We start from the raw sequence: 25,395 nt of genomic DNA on the forward strand, positions 1-25,395 counted from the left end.
TAAAGCATCTGTGATTTTTTATGTGTATAATAGTACATCACCTGTATTCATAGATCATCTGAGAGTACACAAGAAAACTTTGTCATAGCTCTTCATAAAATTCTATGGCTTTTTCTTCTTACATTTCCTCCACTCTACATCTGTAATTATTTGTTTATTATTCTTGAGTTATGGTTTAACATTTTATTACTTCGTTGTTTAATTTCACTATAAATATATTATACCCATACCCACTTCTTCATTTGCTCAGTTTGGTGCTTTTCTACCAGAATAAGACAGAGTGAGTTTCTAGTGCTACATTGGACAATAATTCCCTTATGGGTACATAATATCCAAAAAATAGCCAACAGAATTCTACAGGGTCATTAATAACTATGTCGTAAATCAGAACTACAATTTTTTAAATATGACCCACAATGTCCCACTCAAAACTCACCCTGTATGTGTATATAAATTAGTGTTGTCGTATATTCTTTTTGGATTCACTTATTCCCAATATTTGAATATTATAATGGTCCATTTCTATTCTTCTTTCCCACTTAGTGATTTTATATTTCAAGTGGCAATTGTTATCATGTTGTATTTAAAAGCTTTCATACTTTATTATTTTGTCGACAATATATAGTTGTTATTTCTTCATAACATTTGTTCTGTATCTAGATTTGTTCTAATCTATAATAGATGTTCTTTAATAGATACGAAAACCATAGATCTGAAAACCATGCACATAAGACAATGGAGGAGAAGGGCACAAGAGAGATCTGATTGAAAGGACATAGCCAGACAAGCTAGGACTCATCCAGGGTTATGATGCCAAAAGAAGAAAGAAGTTAATATTAGAATTGTTTTTTTTTTATTCTCGAGGTTTTATCTTCATTGTATGCATTGAGTTTTTTAGCTACTTTCTTAAGCTTACCTATATTTGTTGTTTAAACCAGTATCTATAATTTTTTAGGAAGCATACTTCAATTGGTGTTTTGGAGTCGCTGAACCTGACTGCTATGGAATCATAGATGTAGTAACAGGAGATTCCCATTTATTTTTTCCCCGTCTTCCAGTAGAGTATGCAGTATGGATGGGTCCCCTCACTCCTCTGGATGAATTTAAAAAGAAGTATAAGTCACATCATGTACACTACGTGGATGAAGTAAGTACAGAGTGTATGTTAAATTTTATTTTATATTTTACTATTCTAATGGAAATCAATACTATCCATTCAGATTTTGGACATATGAATAGCATTACTACTAATAACAATAAATCTGAATTCACGAAAACTGAAAACGGAACTTTAAAACGATGGCGCTTGAAAAACTGCAATATCTCGGGTTATACGTAACGTAGAGCATTCTTTTTATTATTTGGGGTAGCTTGTTGTCTAAATAATAAGTTCTATATTTCACCTCTATGAAACCACCACAAATCCCCTACGTATTGGGAGTTTTTTGTTTGTCTTTCTTATTCCCACTTTAATATCTATACACACGGTTTCTTATAAGTACGTTATTATACAATTGTACTTAAAAAAATTGAATCATGGACTAATGGCTTTATCGTTACGAATGAGGAGTATGTTATTTACATAGAAAGTATTGGAGAATCAAAAAATTGCACTAAAATAGCAATTTCGCCAGTGACATACACTTAAGTAAGGGTCAACCATTCACGTTCCCCCGTCGTACGCCTCTGGTAGTAGGCAGAAACGTTTGTTTAACATAATTTAGTAGATTGTATAATACCAGCACCACTTACCAAATTTCGTGTTGTTGTCCCATGCCTGTCAGAAAATATTCTAAAATAAACAAAATAAAAGTTTAACTTTGACACCCTGTATTTAGGTTATTATCAACTTTTTTATTAAGGTAAGTTAGCTTCAATCGACCTATTTTAAGCTCAGGAATCTAAGGTTAAGCTATGGCCCATTCTTTACCAAACACCCTGATAGATAGATAGAATTTATTCATCCATAAAGTTTACACAATTCTTACAAAAAATGTATAAATCTTATCGGACTAGTCAAAGTTTTAGTACAATATATAGTAAAAGTAAATATGATTAAAATAAAACAGTGATTACAATAAAATAAATAAGAAATAAAAGTTACAAATAAAAATTTAGAACTGTTGTTGCAAAAATTTTAAAATTTTAAAAATCCATCAATACTGTAGAATTTGTTGTCCATTAAAAATGAATACACAGTTTGGCGAAAACCTTTATGTGAAGAATTACTGAGAGTTAATATATTGGCTATTTTATTGTAACATTTTATTCCAATATATTCAGATGCATGTTGGGATACACCTAATCTAGAGAAAGGTTGCCGAAAATTTGATTTACCTCTAGTATCATGTGAGTGAATGTCCTCATTTCTGTCAAACTTAGCTTGTCCTCATTGTGCAATATTAATTGGAAAATTAAAAGGCTAGGTAGTGTTAAAATATTAGACTTCTTAAATAGTGGCTTGCAACTATCCGAAAATGGAACGCCATAAATACTTCTTTAAACTTTCTTTTGAGCTATAAACGCCCGTTCAAAATGAGATGAGCAACCCCAAAATATTAAGCCATACTGAAGTACAAACTGGACTAAACTAAAGTAAATCATTCGCAATATATCAAATGAGGCAGTTTCTCTATAAATTACGCATTATATAGCTACATGTACCTAACTTTGCTGATACATGATTCACGTGAGTTTCCCATGTAAGTTTATGATCTAGGGTTACCCCCAAAAATTTCGTTGTAGTATAGCTTTCTACTGATTTGCCATCCACATGTAAATAAAAGTCGGAATTTGGAGTTAGGTTTTTTGGTAAGAAACGCATAAAATGTGTTTTTGTTACGTTGAGCTTGAGTCCATTATTTTTACAATATGTGCTAAATTCAGCAGACGCAAAATTGGTATTTTCCACCAGTTGTATGGGTTCACTGTGAGACATGAGAATATTTGTATCATCAGCATACTGAACAATTTTATCTGGCATTGAACAAAACGTGTTTAGGTCACTTACAAATATAATGAAAAATAAATGCCCCAGTATTGAGCCTTGAGGTACACCCATCGTACATTGAAGTGGCCTCGACGTTATATTATCCACTGTGACTACTTGAGTTCTATTACTTAGATAAGATGGGGTCCAATTGTACAGTATACCACGTACTCCAATACCCTGCAATTTTTGTAATAAGAGTTCACGATCAACGGTATCAAATGCACGACTAAGGTCATAAAAAAGACCCAATACATTTAATTTATCATTTAATGCTTTATAAATAAATTGAAGACAGTCAGAAATATCAGTATTTGTAGATTTCTTTTTTCTAAACCCGTTTTGAATAACAGGAAGAATTTTAAAATGTTCTAAATAATCTGTTAATCTATTTGCATAGGCTGCTTCAAATATTTTAGAGAACTGACTTCTTGACACACAAATCAGCCTATAGTTTGTAATATCCGTTGCAGATCCTTTATTTTAAAAAATAGGGATTCCTTTTGATTCCTTTATATCTGGAAATATTCCGCATGTAAATGATTCATTTATGAGATAAGATATTGGTAGAGCTATATAAGTGGCAACATGTTTCAAAGCTTTTCCATCAATTTCGTCTACCCCTGCATCTGTTTTAGAAGCAGTTTTTAACACAATAGATATAACTTCTTTTTCAGTGGTTGGTGATAAAAAGAAACTTGAATTGAATTGGTCAATTTGTATAGTACGGTTAACAACTGATAGTTCATTATTTTTTACAGTATTAATAAAATAATTGTTGATTTGATCAGCTTTATGATAATTTTGTAAGTCACCGTTGTTACTAAAAGATATTAAATTTTGATTTGATTGACAGTTTTTACCTCTTTTTATTAATTATTTTCCAACTTTCCTTCATTACATTATTGCTATTTCTAAAGTTCTCTCAGTGTCCGCTTTCCACAGTTCTGCTGGGATATCGTCCATTCCCGCTGCTTTGTTGTTCCTCAGATGCCGGATTGCTTCAGCTATTTCTTTTTTCGTTGGAATTTCCTCGTTTATCCTTAGATAATTTTCATTTGGCTCTACGTCGTTACCCTCTTGGAACGGCGGCTCATTTTCTTCTTCTGTCATAAGTTCGCTATAGTACTCATGCCATCTTCGTGTTTGCTCTTCAGTTGTTGTAAGCAGTTGTCCTTGTTTGTATTTTAGTGGTTTGTCACTGTTGAAGTTCTTATTTGCAAGACGTTTAGTGGTTCTATATAGCTCTCTCTGATTATTTGTTTCGGCTGCCTCTTCTGCTAAGCGCGCCATCTTCTCTGTCCATTTTCTTTTGTCATTTCTAGCGCTCTTTTTTACTTGTTTATTTGTATCTGCATATTCTTGGGTTATTCTGATTCTATCTTCTAATTTTTGTATTCTATTTAGTTCGGCTTTTAAGTCTTTCCTCTTTTTTATCAGTTGCCATGTGTTATCACTTAGCCACTCTGATTTCTTTTCTTCGCTGTAGCCCAACACTTCTTGTGCGGTTTGGTGTACAGCCTCTTTGATCATCTCCCATTTGTTTGCTATATTTGTCTGTGTGTTGTTTACAGTTTCTGTGTTCAACTTTATTTTGTTACTCCACATTTTTTAGGTTCCACTGTCTTTCAGTCGTTGTATATTGTATCTTCTTCGTTTGTTATATTGTTTACTCCCTCGTTTTGCCTTAATTTTTACTTTTATTTCGGCTATTAGTAGGTGGTGATCACTTCCTACATCTGCTGATCTTTTATTTCGTAGATCTAGAAGGCTACTTCTCCATTTTTTATTAATCAAAATGTGGTCTATTTGATTTTGCGTTTTATTATCTGGTGATATCCAGGTTATTTTGTGGCAGTCTTTGTGTGGGAAAATCGTTCCTCCAATGACAAGATTATTTTCTAGGCTAAGTTCTATGAGTTTCTCTCCATTGTTGTTTCTATTCCATAGTCCATGTGTTCACATGCATGTTTCCACTCCCTTGTTGTCTTTGCCAACTTTCGCCTTCAGATCTCCCATGACTACTAGTATATCTCCTTTGTTCACCTTTCCGATAGTATCTGTTAATTGTTGGTAGAAATTTTCTTTCTCATCTTCTGCGCTTACCTCTGTCGGTGCGTAACATTGAATAATGGTTATCTTTCTTATTTGAGAATTGAATTGTGCTACTATTAGTCTGTCTGATATAGGATGCCATTTTATTAGCCCTCTTTTTGCCTCTTTACTTAGAAGGATCCCAACTCCATTCCTCCTGTCTTCTTTTATATCGTTTCCTGAGTGTAAAAGCACTCCTCCGTTTGATGTTGTTGTCTCTCCTTGCCCAGGCCATCTTATTTCAGATAGCCCCATAATGTGTATCCTTAATTCTTCCATTTCTTTTACTACTTGCGCTAGTCTTGACGCTTCATACATGGTCCTGACGTTCCAAGCTCCGATTCTGTAACGTTTTTTGAGATAAAAGGTATTATTGGGTTTGTTTTGCTTCGCTTCAGTTTCATTGATTTTAGAGTTTAAGGTGAGTGAGTAATCAGCTCTCTGCACCCGAGAGTCCATTTCTTCTTCTGTTTCCTGATTGTCCTCTTCATTTTGCCAATAATCTGTTTTATTTTTGTATGATTTTTGCATTCTATCTGATAATTCATTTTCTTCCTCGTTTTTCCAATTTCTTTGCCTAATCGTCATCATAGTTCTGGGTTTCGTTTCGGCCTTTAGTTTTTTAACTTGTTTGCCTCTGTGAGTTTCTGGGACCTATGATCCCACTTCATTTTCTTCCCGTTCACTTCTAATTTCTGATAACCCACTTTTACGATAGCACCTTTTTTCTTTTCTTCTCTGGTTATATCTCTTATATTTTTCTGGATTTTTTGTTCATTTCTTGTAAGTTTCGAGTCTATGAAAATGTCTTTCCCCTTTCACCCCTTTCAACTTTCCTTCATTACATTATTGCTATTTCTAAATTGATTATCATATTGTTCCTTGTATATAACTTTATCAACAAATCATTAAAATTTTGTAATAATTCTGATTAATTGTATCTAACCATAAATATCAGCTGTCAATCTTTATTTTATCTGCTATTTACTATATCTCTAATTGGTGATTAAAATGTTTAAAGTTGGTGTGTAATTTATATCTATAAAAACACAAATCTTATAAAATTAGCGATATATCTATGTATACTACATTTTTAAAAGGATGATAGTGAATTATATATTCAATAAGATAGCTATCGCCTCCAGCTCAATTCTCCAATTAAGACCATAATATCATTATCATTCTCTTTGCTTTTCTTCTTATGCGGGGTCGGTTACTCTGATTACTTTTCTCCATAATTTTCTATCTTGGGTCATATCAATATTAATCACCTTTACCGACATGTCCTGCCTAATCGTCTTCCCCCAGATCTTCTTTGGTCCTTCTCTCCTACTCCTTTCCAATAACCCGCAGATCAGCAATTCTTATATCAGGTGATTAACGTCTCAACGTTGAACATGACCAAACTATCTTAACTATGCTCTCTAATTTTGGCATCAATTGGTGCCACCACTAGATTTCACGTAATATACTCATTTTTAATTGTATCTTTTTTTGACCATAGCTGGATGTATAACTTCGGCTCAGCCGAACCAAAAACACCAAATTAAAAATAATTCAGAGGGATGCACAATCGCCGGACTGCTGTTTCCACCATTTCAGGCTTTTTCAACAGCGCTAGCGTGCACTCCTCTGAATCGAAAAACAGCTCAACCATCAATTTAAGGGGAATTTGAAAGATCATTCAAATTCCCATTGGGACGCAATCCAACGACATCTCTTAACAAATTGAAGAGTCTTAGATGCAGAATCCACCATTAAAATGGTAAATAGTAATTTAAATCTGAGACTTTTCATGTTGAAAGTTCTTTCTGGTACATCCTTAATCTACGACTTTAACAATTTATAAGACCGCAGATGACGAATGTAGAAAATAAAAAGGATTCCTTGCAATCACATTCCGTTTTCATTCGTCTCGGAATGAAAACGGAATTTCAGAAAACAGAAGTTCCTCTTCTGTCCTTTTCCGAGACGAATGAAACCGGAATGTGATTGCAAGGAATCCTTTTTGTTTTCTACATTCGTCGTCTGCGGTCTTATAAATTGTTAAAGTCGCAGATTAAGGATGTACCAGAAAGAACTTTCAACATGAAAAGTCTCAGATTTAAATTACTATTTACCATTTTAATGGTGAGACTCTTCAATTTGTAAAAATAATTCATTTCTGTAAACTACACTAACTTCCCGGGAGACCTAATGACGATGCTTTACTGACCGATTCGTTTGATGGTTAAACTGATAAGCATTTGAGATTAAATGTTGACTGTATGAGGTGACTCGAATGAATATAAAGGCACATCTTTACTGTTTGAATTGACTCGAAGGAATGATTCTAAAAAGCAAAAATATTGACAGTCGTGACATGAAAATTATATCTAATATATATTGGAATCAAACTGCCAAGATAAGAGTTGACAACCAGGACACCCAAGATATCAAAATACAGAGAGGAGTCCGTCAGGGTTGCGTGCTGTCTCCACTACTTTTCAATGTCTACAGTGAAGCGGTATTTCAAGAAGCGCTCTCAAATTCAATAGAAGGTATATCTATCAATGGAGAAGTTTTGAACAACTTACGTTTTGCAGACGATACAGTAATAATAACAGATAACAACAATGATTTACAGAACGTAATGCAACGCCTTAATGAACGCTGTCATGAGTACGGACTAAAGATGAATTTAAAGAAAACTAAATGCATGATCATAACTAAATCGGCACACGTAAACATCCAATTAACTATTGAAGATACTGTGATTGAGAGTGTGGATAACTACAAATACTTAGGAACATGGATAACATCAAATGTAGACCAAACCAAAGAAATTAAGACACGTATTGAAATAGCACGTGCATCATTCATTAAACTTAAAAAGTTTCTTTGTTGTCGGGATATAAGGTTAGAACTACGCCTAAGGATGCTTCGATGTTACGTGTTCTCTACTCTTCTTTATGGCTTGGAAGCGTGGACGTTGAAACAAGTCCATTTGAATAAGTTGGCCGCCTTTGAATTTTGGTGTTACAGAAGAATCCTACGAATATCATGGATTCAAAGAATGTCGAACGTGGAAGTAACTAGAAGGATAGGAAATCAACCGGAAATAATACTAACTATCAAAAGACGAAAACTTGAGTACTTGGGACATGTGATGAGAGGGCAAAAATACTCATTATTACAATTTATTATGCAAGGCAAAATCCGAGGAAAGCGAAATGTGGGAAGACGAAGAACATCCTGGCTTAAGAACTTACGGGAATGGTTCGAATGCAGTAGTGCAGAGATATTTAGAGCGGCAGTCAACAGGGTCCGCATTGCCATGATGATTTCCAACCTTCGATAGAAGATGGAACTTAAAGAAGAAGAAGAATGATTCTAAAACGTATGTTATCTCTTGGTGTCAATATGAATTGGGTCATAGCCCACGCGACTAACTAACAAAGGATTTTATTTAGTCATCACATTTTTAGTGTGCCCTAGCCAAAAATGTTTATGATTTGTAATATTCAACTAAATTAAATAGCCCGCACATGTTTGCAATATAATAACAATTGCGTTAGTGTGATATATGGGGTGATAAAAAAAATGTTTAATATCGAATATGAAAATGTTTGAGATTAAACACTGGTCGTGGCTGTTTTTTAGAATTTTACCTTCAGCTTCATTGGAATTATTCTTTGACACCACTCGCTTCCTTCCACTTCATCAATCCAACCCTAATTCTACTGAAGGCATCTCCATTTATTTCCCCATTCTTTGTTTCCCGATTAAATCTCATCATATATCGATACTAGGTAGCTAAAACTATTACTTTTGACAATCACAAAGATATCATTTTATTTGTATTAACTCCATCTTTAAATGAACATTCCAAAAATTCTGTTTAGTTTTAAACCTATTTCCTCAAAAGCTTGTCTCCACTATTCCAGTTTTTGTTCTGAGTCGCTTTCCTTACTTCCTACTAATACTACATCATCAGCATACATTGAGCACCAGGGAATATTACCCTGTAGTTTCGCTGTTAGCTGATCCAACAGTAATGAGGATAAATAAGGACTAAGCACCGACCCTTAGTACTATCCTACTTTCACATGAAATTTATCAGTCTATTCCACACCTGTGCTAACACTAGTTGTTACTCCATCATATATGTCTCTCACAATCTTTACATATTCACTAGGAACTCCTTTCTTATGGAGTACCCACCACAGAATCTCTCGATGAACTCTATTATATCCTTTCTCAATATCAATTAATATCATATGAGCGTTTGTTTCTTTATTCCTGTATTCTTTCATCAACTGCCTTATAATGAAAATTGTCTCTGTTGTTGAGCTACCTTGCATAAAGCCAAATTGATTATCGGATATTTTGGTTTCTTCACCTATCCTTCTATCATTTACTCTATCCCATATTCTCATGGTGTGACTAAGTAGTTTTATGGTAGTTTGTATATTGTTGTATATCTCCGTTGTTTTTATAAACATGTAATAATATACTGTTTCTCCATTCGTCTGGCATTTGTCCCACTTCCATAAAATTGTATTAAATAAACCTGTTAGCCAACTTGTTCAGCTCTATTAATGCTGTCCACACTTCTCCAGGAATATCATCTGGTCCAACTTCTTTTCATGTCTTTATTTTTTTAAGTGTTTGAATCCCTTCCTCATTTGTTATTTTGGTGACCATTGGTGTTACTGTTTCCGTTACCCATCATTCAGCCTTGTGATGGATGACCGAAGTTATCGTTAACGTAAAGTTATCCTGTAGTTATGTTATAATCATCGAATTGGTGTGATGTATCATACTTAACTTAACTACTTGCGTTATTTCTTGACAGTTCTTGAGTTATCTGGTGTATCAACTGTCACTTTATAACGCGACGTTAAACCTCAAGTTATGAGATAACTCTGTAGTTATGTTAAGGATTGTAAGGTTAGGTTTATGTTTTGATTTGTTTTTAGATAGAAATCAAGTGAATATTTAACGTAGAACGCTGCTTCAGGTTGTCCCAGGACCTTGTGCGGCATTTTATTTTTAATAAATCAAACTTAAGATCAAATATAAAGCAGCACAAAATTATCAAAAACATAGACCTAAGATAACAATTAAAAACACGTAGGTAATAAAATTAAAACAATAATAAAAATGAAAAAGGAAGCTAATAATTTAAAACTAGAAGGGTATTGCAATTTTAAAAGTTATGCGAAAATCAAATCGAGAGATCCAAATTGAAATTTATATTTATAAACATCCAAATCCAAGCGTTTTATACTAAATTTACAATCAAGATGCAGTAGAAATAAACAAACCAAGACACGTTAAATGCTACTAGAAGCACTCCCTAATCGTAATTTACAATGTACCAATATACATTGTAAATCCCAAATCATGATTTCCAAAGTTTATACATTGTAAATTATGATCCGGGAGTGCTCCTAGTAGCATTTAACGTGTCTTGGTTTGTTTATTTCTACTGCATCTTGAATGTAAATTTAGTATAAGTATCTACTTTTACGATTCACCACCGAACCACACCGAACAGCGAACAGCTGTTCAGTCATCGGTAGCCGGTAGGTAGGTATACCAACTTCTCGTGATTCTCTTTCTCGCTCCAACTTGTACAGATTCTACATAAGGTTCTCTTTTTAGACAACTTAATATTTTCTTCCGCCCGATAACGTCTGAGAAATAACTCATCTCATAACGGTGGATGATCCATCACACCGAGTTTTCGTTTTATAGTTATGGAGATAGTTATATGTTATAGTTATGTTAATTTTAACGCAAACGTTAAAAATAACTTCGGTAATTCATCACACGACTGATTTTCTAGGTATCATTTTCCTAAGCGTAATTTTTTCATTATCCTTGTTAGCAACAAGGTATCTTAATTTTACTTTACCAGTGACGTAGAGCTAGGTCAAACAACTCCAATAATGTAACAGTCTACAAGAAATATTCTTTTATTCTTTACTTTTAAATTTAAAGCTGTAAAATTGTATTTTTTTTTTTTTTTTTTCAGCTGAAACAAGTACTCGAAAACCTAAACAGAGAGACTTTACTGACATTGGTAAGTTAAAATAGGTGTATATATATTTTGTAACATAAACTAATTGTATTTTTTAAGAGTGGTGTTAATAGTGACAGTGGTCTTACAGCTAAAACAGCTACTTTTGAGGGTATTGAAAAGTAAGTAATATTCTAAATTATAAGTACTCATCCTATTTGAGATAAATCCTATCAACTCTGATATTAATTGAAACCTGTAAATTGGTGTTCATACGAATATCTTCTATTTGAATAGATAACTGTTGCTGAATGCACTCATTGTCACACGAATACATATTTACATGCACCTAATTTATTTACCTCACTTTGACAATTTTCTTTCATATGGAATTTCACTAAGAAATTTAACATCTCAATATATTCATTGCCAAATAAGTTTTATAGAAATTTTCCTTTTGTACACTCCGATTTATACAGGGTGTTTCATTGGTAAACGGAAATACTTTAATGGTGAATAGAGGTCACCGAGGCGGTTCTAGATATACTACATTTTTTGCCCTACCGACTTTTATAACCGAGTTCTAAGCCATAACTTTAGAACCACCCTGTATATTTTTTTTATATTTGGTACTCATATGTCTCATTCAAATCTTAAACGACCGCATACTAATCATTGGAAATTCCAGGTCCGCATTAACAAAAAATTATAAAGTAATTGTGACCTTAAAACAACACCCTGTATATTGAAATTTTGAAAATCTATTTACATATTTGAAAAGAGCACAAACAATTAAGTTTACTGGTTCACTTCAATTTTTCGGCCAGACAATTTTTTGACTTTCATTTTAAAATTATATTGATTTTTTTATGAACTCTACATTAAAAAGCAGGTATTATTATCTTTTAATTATAAATTATTAAAGTTAATGAATAAATACTCATTTTAAAAACAATCAATAATTATTTACCATATTGGAACGACCCAATTACTAATGACAAGAAAGATCCAGGTCCGGATTAACAAAAAATATAAAGTAATTGTGACCTTGAACTAACACCCTGTATTGAAATATATGTATAAATGTATTGAGATATAACACATATTGAAATTTTGAAAATTTGTCTGCGCATTTTAAAAGGGCATCACAGGATTTAATTACATCAATTTGGAAATTATATTGAAAATGTAAAGAATTCTGAGAATAAAAACCAGGTATTATTAACTTTTAATAATTTAATATTACTGAATCAATACTTATTTTAAAAATACTTAATACTTATTTACTACGCTGGCTTCATCGATTCTCTGGATTTGTAGCTGTATGCATATCATTAAAAATTATTGATATTATTTATAATTTAAACAAAATTATAGTAAAGTCAGAATTTGGTATTAATTTTGAGAGTAAATTAAATGTAAGACCAAATACTTACGATGTCGGGATAGTATCACGAGGTTTTTCCTGGTTTTCCCTTGTGATTTACTATGAGATCTCTAACGCGAGAATTTTAATGTCACCGTTGCATGTTGTCTTTTTAAAGACAGGTCACATGCTATGATTTTTTTGTGACGGATATTCTTGAGTTGGGGTTGATTTCATGTAATCGAATGAACTATCTTTCAGTAAAGTCGTCCCAGGAACGCAACTCATAAATATTGGCAATATCATTTTAAAGTCTTCTACTTTAAAATGTATCATATGTATCTGAATTGCCGATATAAATGAGTCAAATTAAATAAATTATTAGAAGAATTTTTTTACTAAGCAACAACATTTTTGTTTATGTTAGTAGTATTTTGTATTTTGACAACGACACCCGATTTGGGCTTCGAAACGTTAATAAAAATCATTTTTTAATAATATTGTGGCTTATTTCCCATTATAAATAGTTAAAATTGTAAAAATGTCACAAGAAAATAGCTTCAGAACAACATTAAAAATTAGAATTGCGAGAACTGGGATATTTTAATGCTTTAGTAAAGAACTTAAAAAACAGCTATATCTAATAAAAAAAATTCGTTTAAACAATTCAACAATTTAACATAAATTAAAAACATTTGAACTATAACAGTTGCTCAAAATGTCCGCCATTTTGTTCGATGCATTTCCTTGCTCGTTTTAAAAAAAATTCGAATCGATTTTCTGATTACATTGTTTTTAATTTTTCTGGCAGCTTATTGTCACCTTGACATAATTAATCAATATAATTTTAAAATATCTGTAATTAAATTATTTGCACAAACATTCTATATGCACTTTTTACCACAGTTTTTTATGCTTTTTTAAAATACGCACACAAACTTTCAAAATGTCAATATGCAGGGTGTTGTTTCAAGGTCACAATTACTTTATATTTTTTTTGTTAATCCGGACCTGGATTTTTCTTGTGATTAGTAATTGAGTCGTTCCAATGTGGTAAATAAGTATTGATTAATTTTAAAATGAGTATTTATTCATTAATTTTAATAATTTATAACTAAAAGTTAATAATACCGGCTTTTTGATGTCAGAGTTCTTAAAAAATTCAATATAATTTCAAAATTAAAGTCATAAAATTGTCTGGCCGAAAAATTTAAGTGAACCATTAAACTTAGTTTTTTGTGCTCTTTTCAAATATGCAAACAGATTTTCAGAATTTGAATATACAGGGTGTTGTTTTAAAGTCACAATTACTTTATATTTTTTTGTTAATCCGGACCTGAATTTTTCTTATGGTTAGTATGTCGATCGTTTGGGTTTTGAATGAGACATATGTGTACCAAATATCAAAAAAAAGTATACAGGCTGGTTCTTAAGTTATGGCTTAGGAAAGAAATGGGTAAAATCGATAAAACACCCTGTAACTCGCTTATAAAAGTCGGTAGGGCAAAAAATGCAGTGTATCTAGAACCGGCTGGGTGACCTCTATTCACCATTAAAGTATTTCCGTTTCCCAATGAAACACCCTGTATAGGACCCATATGTTTTACATTTTAGGGCCCGGATAGCTCAGGCGGTATCATGTTTGACTTCCACTTAGACATTTTTAAAATGTCTATAGGGCCCAGGTCGACTCAGCCTGAATAAAAATGAGTACCTTGGGTAAAACCAGGGGTAATAATAGGCGGTTGAAGCGTAGCACTGTTCCTGTTACCCTCCTTGTATACCGTAGGCCAGGGGTCGGCAACCTTTTTTGCTAGGAGGGTACATTTCAAAAATTGTGAAATTCGGCGGGCACCACCTGATGAAAGCTAGCGCCCCTCTCCCCCCGGCGAGGAAACATGAAAATAGTATAAAATAAAAAAAAATGTATTAGCAAATTTTTATTTCACATCAAATTCTAATATAAAATATAAGCATAAGTAGTCCACTAGTGAGATATTTGGCACCGTAAATTTGAGGCCAGCTCGTTGTAATGTGGAATATAAGTAGAATTTCCAGTTCGCAGGCATTGGTCTAAATGAGCATCAGTAAGGTTTGATCGGTACCTTGATTTTAAGTATTTCATATTTGAAAATAAAGATTCACAGGCGTATGTCGAGGCACAGAGGGAATTTAACTTTAGGGCACATTTTCTCAACAAAGGATAAATATTTATATCCACTAAATTCCAAAAATTATCTTCGTTACAGTATGATTTCAATTGGATGTCGTTGGTGATATTTATAATTTCCAATCCAAGTCCTCCTTATCTTGAAATACTGAAATATCTTGAAATCTTTTCACTCAGATCTTCATTTCTATGAGAGTGAGGATTAATGAAAAACATCAAAAATGTCTCTAGTTCAGAAAATTCTTCGAACCTTTTGTTAAATTCTGTCAACAAGAAATCAAAATGTTTGGCAAACTGATGGGTGGTAACATTTTCATCGCAATGACTTTCTATTACCATTCTCAAATTTGGGAAATGTGATAAATTATTGTTCTCCATATGCAACTTCCAGAGCGCCAATTTAGCTTTAAATGCATTTACCGCACTTACCATGGAAGTAATATGATGATTTCTGCCTTGTAGTTGTAAGTTTAATTCTTTTAATTTTACAGTTAAATCAGTTTAAAAAACAAGCCGAATTAACCAAGGTGCTTGTTCTAACTCCGGACAAACTTCATTTCTGGATAATAGAAATTCTCTTACTTGAGGTAATAAATCTAAAAACCGCTCAAGTACTTTTCCTTTACTCAGCCACCGTACTTCTCTATGTGTAATCAGATCGTCAAAGTCTGCGCCATTTTCTTGCATCAATAATTTAAATAACCTGTGTTGCATAGCTCCTGCTATTATTGAATTTATAATTTTGGTTACAGTTTGTATTATATCTTGGAAAGGAATCACCTTTGAACATAATACTTCCTGGTGAATGATACAATGATAAGAGGCAAATTTGGGAAACATCGATTCTCTCTTACACAGAGCGATGAAACCGCTATTTCTTCCTTTCATTGCAGGTGCGCCGTCTGTTGTAATTGAGGACAATTTTTTCAAAGGTATGTTAGTTTCCTCTAAAAAGTCATATAAATATCTTCACCCCTTGTCCGCCCTTTTAACGGTAACATTTTTAGAAATTCTTCTTTAACAATAAAATCTTCGAAAACCATCATTTTAATAATACATAATTGGACACGTTTGTTGACCCATCAACTTGCAGTGAAAAGAATACACTTTTTTGAATATCAGTGTTTAATTATTGTGACTCAATGTCTGTAACCATCATTTCAATTCTTCAAGTTACTGTTCTGGCTGATAGCTGGATGCCTTTTATTGCTGTTACTATTTCATTTTTACTGTTATGGTCGTCAAAAAGTGTTTCGGCACTTAATAACATGGCTTCCTTAAAAATCTCACCTTCTACAAACGGTTTCATTTTCTTGGCCAAAAGGTGCGCAATCTTGAAAGAGGCAGTAGTTGGTTTTGTTGATTGGGAAATTGGTCTGGCAAATAAGTTTTGCTGCTTAGTCAACTTGAGTTTAAGTTCCGATATCTTTTTCTTTCTAATTTCCGAGTTTATTGGAAAAGTTGTGTTAAAATTTTTGTGAGTGGTAATGAAATGTCTCTCCACATTACACATTTTTTGGAACAGCTACGTTTGAATTGCACAATATGCACATACTATTTTCTTTATAGTAAATGAAGCAAAACTGTTCTTCCCGCTCGACATTAAAATAATGTGTCTTTATCTTCTTTCTTTTATTTTCCATGGCATGACGGCTAGAATAACAGTAAAATAATAAATATAAAGAATTAAACAATCACAGATATATACTTACAACTCCAAATTAATATAAATTCACGATAAGAATAAATTCACACAGATTAGTTAGCACGTGGCGCATGAAATGGTAGCAGGCAGGTACACGGAGTTATAGTAGACGCGCGGGGGTGAGGAAAAGATAACGGTGCGTATAGATATGCCGGCGCTGCTCGAAGCGTTTGTATCATGTTCGTTAGGTTAGTAAGATGTGAGCAGGGTCGTAGCCAGTTTGTCGCTGAAATTCAGTTTTAAAACTTTAGTTTTGAATAAGCTTTAAATTATTAAAGTTCCGTTTTTAATTAGTTTTGTAAATAGTCTTTAAATTAAGATGGTGAAAGGAATGTCGGTCACTTAAAATTGCTTCGCGGGCACCTTGGTGCCCGCGGGCATCACGTTGCCGACCGCTGCCGTAGGCCCTAGATATAGCAGAATATTCTGCTATAAAACCCAAAACCGCGTCAGCGGTATAAAACGGGAGACTATTATGTTTTACATTTTTCGACACAGCGAATCATTATTTTCTCTAATAATGGGAACAATATATCAAATTTTCTGATAAATACAGAACTGATTCAAATATTGAATGGGTTGCAAGTCCATATTAATTAAGTAATGAAATAAAAGACGTTCTCACAATCTGTATTATCTACCCCGGACAAAAGGTTTCGCTGTCTATAATATGCACAGCATCATCAGGTTCCGGTAACAGTAAACTAAATGCTACAAATTACAAAAAAAATTGTTTCTAATTTGTAGCAGTTAGTTTACTGTTACCTTGGAATTTGTATCATTTAGTTTACTGTTACCGGGACCTGATGATGCTGTGTATATTATAGACAACGAAATCGGCCGTCTGGAGTAGATAACAAATTGATTGTAAGAACGTCTTTTATTCCATTACTTACTTCATTTAAATAGTCTCCAGCTTTCACAACATCTTTGTTATCATTTTATTTCTAAGTAACTATAGCCTGAAGACACTAATCACTTTGTTATTTTTCATCTTTTTTTACATGTTATTTTATTTGTAGGTTTAAAGTGAACAATAAGGCTCTATTTCCAATAATAGCAGATCTGTAAGTATTCACAATACAATTTTACAATCATACAAATCGTTAAGCTAATAATTTATAAACAAGATCCGACTCAGTCTTCTGATCTAAAGATCAGTAGTCGGATATTGTTTATAAAGGACTATATTTTAAATGAGCACCAAAGTAATTATTGAGCCCCAACATTACTACCAAGTTTTACTGTCTCCAAACAGTATTTGGCAACCAAAAATAATAAACGAGCACCAAAGAACCTTTACTAGAAATAGAATGAAGTTGACGTAAATATTTAAGCCGCTCCTAAAGTAAGACATGAACATCGAAAATACTAAATAATCTCCAAAATTAATGAAGATATCCAATAAAACTCAATGAGCTGTAAGTTAAATTAAATGATTACTACATACGCAAACTCCAAAATAATGGTTGGGAATAATATTGGGCACCAAAAAATAAGAACGGATTATCAAATGGTAACTGAATTGTCAAACAAATATACATATATAAACTGCAAAACTACACAGTTTCAAAGAAGCCAACTTTGAATCTAATATAATGGACTGGTGCCTACCAGTGAGCTTAAATGTCTAAAAATAACATGATTACGAAGACAAAACTCGTTTTAGAATTCCGAGTGAGGATGCATTATAATTTCTATCGTTCGACGAGTCATGGACCAAATTTGATGATTACAGGATAGTCTTTTAGTGAATGGGAAGTGTATTTGCCGAAGAAAAATATGACTGAAAGATAATAGAACTACAACAAAATATGTATATTGGAGATGATTAACTTAAATAACGATCAAAATTGTATCAATCACAAGACCGATATCAGGGATCTCTCCAATATACAGTATGTCCCTGTAAGTTGTATCCATATGGAAAACTTTTTTATTATTAATTTTACGAAAAAAAGTTATTCTCTATAAAAAGCTCTGCATGGTCCAGAACCTAAGATTTAACCATCAAATATAAAATTTTTTGAATATTATACGAGGTATGTCAAAAAGTTTGAATTTCACTCAAGAGTAAAGTAGCTTTATTTTTCACATTATTGAAAATTGCTATTATGAAAAATTGTTTGGAATTAAAAACTATATTCTAATATCCAATTACATCCTTCTAATTGAAAATTTTTTTTTTTTAAATTATGGATAACTAACATTATTTTCAGTAATTTTAATTCTAATAACTCTTTTATTATTAATTTTACGAAAAAAGTAATTGGTAATAAAAAGTTCTGCATGGTCTAAAATACTCTAAAACCTAAAATGCAACCATCTTATGTCAATTTTATACGAGGTGTGTCAAAAAAGATAAATTTAGATCAAAAGTAAAGTACCTTTATAGTTCAAAATATTTCAATAAGAAGGATGTAATTACATACTGAAACATGGTTTTTAATTCTTAATAACTTTTCATAATAACAATTTTCGATATTGTGAAAAATAAAGGTATTTTACTCTTGAGCCAAATTCGTATTTTTTGACAACTTGTATAAAATTGATAAAATTTGACATAAGATGGTTGTATTTTAGGTTTCAGACCATGCAGAACTTTTTATTAAGAATCACTTTTTTTTCGTAAAATTAATAATAAAAGAGTTATCAGAATTGAAATAACTGAAAATAAAGTTAGTTATCCATAATTTTTCAAAAAAAAATTCAATTAGAAGGATGTAATTGCATATTAGAATATACACTACGCGTCATAGAAAACGGGCACCCTAAAAATGGCTAATTTTTGAGGTTGCGTATCTCCTAAACCTGTTGTCCGATTTAAGTGATTTTTTGAATATCTTATTCTTTGTCAATATCGCTGTAGTAATATTTTTGCTAAACAGGTAAATTTTCATTGTATACCGGGTGTACGAATCAAACTGTGTTTTTTTCTCAAAGTTCGCAACGCCCTGTGGAATATCCTAGTATTTATAAAATACTGAAATTAAAACCCAACTATAGCCCCAGGTTTTCTCAACATTCTGTTTTTTGATTCATTCGCTTATGTCACATAATACAAAAGTTAGGTACTTTAACAATTAGCCATGTTCTTTTTCAGTACAGGGTGTTTCTAAACAAGTGCGACAAATTTTAAGGGACTATTCTGCATTAAAAAATAAGGACAGTTTGTTTTATAATCGTATGTCCGCAAATGCTTCGTTTGCGAGATACGGGATGTTGAATTTTTTCTTACAAACTGACGATTTATTTATTGCTTTAAAACCGGTTGAGATATGCAAATGAAATTTGGTGGGTTTTAAGACGTAATTATAGCACATTTTTTGACATACAATTAAGAATTTTATATTCACCATTGGCGTGCATACGGGTAATATGATCGGTCATATTGCCCGTATGCACGTCAATAGTGAATATAAAATTCTTGATTGCAAGTCAAAAAATTCGCAATAACTATCTCTTAAAACCTACCAAATTTCATTTGCATATGTTAACCGGTTTTAGGGCAATAAAATAAATCATCAGTTTGTAAAAAAAAATCAACATCCCGTATCTCGTAAACGAAGCATTTGCAGACATAATTTTATAAAGCAAACAGTCATTATTTTTTTATGCAGAAGTGCCCCTTAAAGTTTGTCGCACGTATTATTTACAAATAACCTATACTGATGAAGAGCATTACTAGTTGTTAAAGTACATAACTTTTGTATTATCCGACATAAGAGAATGAATCAAAAAACAAAATGTTCAGAAAACCTGAGGCTATAGTTGGGATTTTATTTCAGTATTTTTTAAAGGCTATAATATTCCACAGGGTGTTGCGAACTTTGAGAAAAAAACTCAGTTTTATTCGCACACCCGGTATACAATGAAAATTTACCTGCTTCGTAAAAATATTATTACAGGGATATTGACAAAGAATAAGGCTATAAGATATTCAAAAAATCACTTAAATCGAACAACAGGTTAAGGAGATACGCGACCTCAAATATGGCCCATTTTTTAGGGTGCCCGTTTTCCATGACGCGCAGTTTAGTTTTAATTCCAAACAACTTTTCATAATAGCAAATTTCAATATTGTGAAAAATAAAGCTACTTTACTCTTGAGTGAAATTCAAACTTTTTGACATACCTCGTATAATATTCATAAAATTTTATATCTGATGGTTGAATCTTAGGTTTTGGACCATGCAGAGCTTTTTATGAAGAATGACTTTTTTTCGTAAAATTAATAATAAAAAAGTTTTCCATATGGATACAACTTACCTACTTAATAAATTTACCTTATTTTGTAAATGCACCAGATTTTAAATACGACCCTGAAACGGTCGTAGTTTAAAGTATCTGCCATGTGGCTAGGGTCAAATATGACTTTTGCATTCCATCACAGATTAACAACAATTTTTGATTTTTTAGTCGAGTAATTAAAACAAGCTACGAGCTGGATGTACTGAAATACGTTACTGAGGTGTCTTCAGCAGCACATAGGCATGTAATGCGATTCGCCAAAGCCGGAACATTCGAATATCAGTGCGAATCAGAATTCTTAAACCACTGCTACAAACATGGCGGATGCAGACATGTTGCATATACTTGTATATGTGGATCGGGGATTAACGGGGCTGTTTTGCACTATGGCCACGCTGGAGCTCCCAACAACTTTCAACTGGAAGATGGAAAATTGTGGTAAGTAAAAAAAACCTTTTTTAATGAAACAGATTTAATGTGTTACAGTGTTCCCAACCCTCGAGAGTGAGATTATTGTGCCAGTGTCATAAAATTATAGTATATACAGGGTGAGTCATGAGGAACTGTACATACTCCTACCTCGTATAGAGGCCCCTATGGGGAATAACAAATGACCATTAAAAAGTGTCTGCTCCCATTGTTTAATAATATACAGGGCGAGTTTCGCATTTTGACAGAAATTTGTATTTGTCATAATTTTTGTACGGTTTTGTACAATCGTTACACTATTACAACCTAATCAACTGATTTATTCAAACTAGAAAATATCAGGTCCGGCTTTAAAAAAATTGGTTTGTTTGGGTCTTAGAAAAAATTTCAACCTGTATACGCTTTTTGAAAACTCTAATATGAATTTTACAAATTAGACAAATAGGCAATTAAAATGGCATATTTATTTTTTTCCGCACACGATTACTTAATAAAAGTTTGGTAAAGTGAACCATAGATTAAAAAAAATAACTTATTACAAAAATTAATTTTTTTTAAACAAATATTTAATTTGTTACCACCCAATCAACTGATTTATTTAAACTAGAAAAAATCAGGCCCGGATTAAAAAAATAAGTTCGTTTTGGTCTTAGAAAAAATTTAACCCTGTATACGGTTTTTGAAAACTCTAATATGAATTTTACAAATTAGACAAATGGGCAATTAAAATGGCATATTTATTTTTGTCCCCACACGATTACTTAATTTTTTATAAAAAAATCAAATTTGACTATGAATAATTAAAAGTTTGGGAGTTTTCTTAAATGGAACACCCTGTATTTTAGTATTGTAATGAAATGATATTTTATGGTATTTTTTTATTTCTTAAGCATTCCCTATACCTAACTGCTTTAATTTGTGCTTAATTGTTAGTCGCACCAACAATCTTAACTACATAGGTATTTTGATAGCTAAACCATTATTGGTAATTTTAAGGATTAGTCTGGATTAATATGTATTTATTTCAGAAAAATTATTTGTGATTGAATATTTTCACGGCCAACCTAATAAAATTTTACGTATTTTTTGTTGCAATTAATGTTTAGCTTAAATCACCAATAACTCACAAATTAAAGCAGTTAGGTATAGGGAATACTTATAAAATAAAAAAGTACTATGAAATATCATTTCATTACAATACTAAAATACAGGGTGTTCTATTTAAGAAAACTCAGAAAATATTCATTTTGAGTTTCGACCAACCCTGTATACTAAAATTTCAAAATTAGCTATACTAATGATTCTTAACAATAATAGACTATATTAAAATTCACTTGAACGTAAGCAGAGTTTTTAATGTCAATCTATTACAATTCTACAGGGTGTGAATCTTGCTACGGAATTAATAAAAAAATGTAAATATCTTTGAAAATACCCTGTATAATATTACAAAATCTCATATTTTAAGAAAGAAGATATTGAGGAGAATCACAAAATGTAAAAATATACAGGGTGTCCCATTTAAAAAAACTAAGTTATAAGCAACTTCCGGTATAACCGGAAGTTGCAAAGAGATGAAAATATTTTCAAATATTGAATGGGTTGCATATGTGAGTCCATATTAAATGTAGTAATGAAACACAGACTTACTCACAATCATTTAATTATACTTTGACGACCGGTTTCGATCTCTACAATATACAGATCATCTTCAGGTCGGCATTACAAGTAGTTAAATGCTACAATAAAGAAAACCAGAGTTAGAACATTATCTGGTTGCACAAGTGTTAACAGAAAGCCAAATTCGAAAAAATTTTTGCAATAAAGGTTTTCAATTGTTGACATTTCAGAATATTGATACCTACAAATGCACACCTATGAGTTAAAATGCTCATAAGCATATATGAGCAAATGGGTGCATGTAGTTTGTGAGTTTGTGTTGAAATTTAAATTATTAACAATTAAAACAAATTAAACCATCAAGCAAACTTAAATATGCATCCAAACTCAAAATAGCAATTACAAATAGATAGTAATATTGTTCAAACCTACTTACATGCCGTTACAAGGAATGCGTTGCCACTTAGTTGTTATCATATTAATTCGTCCAATTTATGCTGATTGGTTTGCTGGTAGGGTTATACGGCAAACAGACATGTTACGCAGGTCAAAACAAAGTAAATTTTTGAATTTGGAAAGGATCCTGAAGGAAGATGCGTGCTGTGAAACTGGTGATGTCTTGTTAGAATGGAGAAAGACAATGCTCAAGTGGTTGTGTATTGAATGTAGCCAGGTATGAAAATCTTATTGTAGACACTTGTACAAATGTGATGGTCTTAGCTCGTAGATGTTTTACGATACGGGCAGAGGTCAAAGCATAGGAAATGACAAACAGGAAATTATTTTAATAATTAACTTGAATTATAATGTCTTGTTCCCGGTCAAATGACTAAGGGATGTCATAAATTCAATAAACTAGTAGGTGCCAGACACTTTGAAATCTATGAACTGCATAGAAATTATAAGAAAGAAAGCTAATTAAATGAAAAAGTAGTAAAAATTATCAAAAAGATTGGTTAAGAACTGTAAAAGTAAATAATAAAAAGATCAGAAAAACCAGGGTTATTTTGTTTGAGCTATTGTTTAAAGGAATAAGTTCAAAGAAAAGAAAAGATATTGGTAGGGTGTTGGCACTTACTTGAGAATATTTTTTTAAAATAAATAAATAAATTAACACATAACACACAGGATTAAAAAGCACAAAGACATAACAATTATTGATAAAAAATTGGAGGTAGCACTACATTTCCCCAATTCACTGAATATCTTATTTTTTATTTCAATACATTTACATTCAACATTCGTACATTCAATACACAACCACTTGAGCATTGTCTTTCTCCATTCTAACAAGACATCACCAGTTTCACAGCACGCATCTTCCTTCAGGATCCTTTCCAAATTCAAAAATTTACTTTGTTTTGACCTGCGTAACATGTCTGTTTGCCGTATAACCCTACCAGCAAACCAATCAGCATAAATTGGACGAATTAATATGATAACAACTAAGTGGCAACGCATTCCTTGTAACGGCATGTAAGTAGGTTTGAACAATATTACTATCTATTTGTAATTGCTATTTTGAGTTTGGATGCATATTTAAGTTTGCTTGATGGTTTAATTTGTTTTAATTGTTAATAATTTAAATTTCAACACAAACTCACAAACTACATGCACCCATTTGCTCATATATGCTTATGAGCATTTTAACTCATAGGTGTGCATTTGTAGGTATCAATATTCTGAAATGTCAACAGTTGAAAACCTTTATTGCAAAAATTTTTTCTAATTTGGCTTTCTGTTAACACTTGTGCAACCAGATAATGTTCTAACTCTGGTTTTCTTTATTGTAGCATTTAACTACTTGTAACGCCGACCTGAAGATGATCTGTATATTGTAGAGATCGAAACCGGTCGTCAAAGTATAATTAAATGATTGTGAGTAAGTCTGTGTTTCATTACTACACGAAAATATTTTCATTTAATAGATCATCCCTCAAAACCCCTTTATTCCAATTTTCATGATTCTGTTGCCTTTAGTTCTCGAGATATTTCTAATAGGCCAGTTATCTGCCTCACCCTATATACAGATACAAGTAATTCCTTCGTTTGAATTCGTAATATTAATGTTTGAAATAACTTATATGCACTTATCACTGCAGTGACTGTCAATATTTAATAATGTATTACAAATCCTTTCTTCTACAACTTTTATCTGTCAGTTTTTAACTCAATCTTCTCACTAACATGTTGTACAAGTTGATTGAAAGCTACGATAAGGTCTTCGTTTTCAAATTCCTTTACAATATTTTCTTCCCAGAGACTTATTTCAGCACGTCTAGTTTCAGGATTTTTTCTTGTTGGTGGTTTTGGGTTAAATAAATATGAAAGTTGCTTTTCAAAAATGCTTGGGATTGCGTTCTCTTTCAACTTCGGGTATGTCAAATTTCGGTAAAGAAGTCAGTTTCAATATGTCGGTCGAATCAAAATGTTTTTTACAAACCACTGAACTAGCAGTTACTGTAAAATTTTCACGGTTAATAGATCTAATCCACTGATTACGAAGGTGATCGTTTTTGGGAAAAGAGAATGTACTTTGGGCCTGTTCATATTTTAAAGTAAGTTGCATAATTTGATTTGCCATTTGGTACACTGCAGTGTCTCGACATCTCTAATTTAATGTGTTATAATAAAGGATATAAAAGAAAAATGAATTAATTGTACCTGTACCAATGAATTAATTAACACTTATCGAGATGGGGTTTGTAGTTACTAAAGGGATGTTGTGGTTGTGAATTTAACAGTTTGTACTATATCTTATATA

At 32.1% G+C, this 25,395-nt stretch overlaps 1 protein-coding gene across 2 annotated transcripts in view; it reads left to right on the forward strand.

Moving 5' to 3' along the window:
• The window catches only part of LOC114336306 (xaa-Pro dipeptidase), a 58,690-nt gene that overhangs the window by 13,828 nt on the left and 19,467 nt on the right, over nucleotides 1-25,395 (forward strand). For both annotated transcript variants that reach the window (XM_028286651.2, XM_028286650.2), the window contains 5 exons: nucleotides 956-1,147; nucleotides 11,106-11,153; nucleotides 11,211-11,272; nucleotides 17,354-17,398; nucleotides 20,751-21,020. In XM_028286651.2, the coding sequence (XP_028142452.1) occupies nucleotides 956-1,147; nucleotides 11,106-11,153; nucleotides 11,211-11,272; nucleotides 17,354-17,398; nucleotides 20,751-21,020 (617 nt within the window). The remainder of the gene's footprint in view (nucleotides 1-955; nucleotides 1,148-11,105; nucleotides 11,154-11,210; nucleotides 11,273-17,353; nucleotides 17,399-20,750; nucleotides 21,021-25,395) is intronic.

This window comes from Diabrotica virgifera, chromosome 10 (genome assembly GCF_917563875.1).
Source record: "Diabrotica virgifera virgifera chromosome 10, PGI_DIABVI_V3a".
Lineage (NCBI taxonomy): Eukaryota > Metazoa > Arthropoda > Insecta > Coleoptera > Chrysomelidae > Diabrotica > Diabrotica virgifera.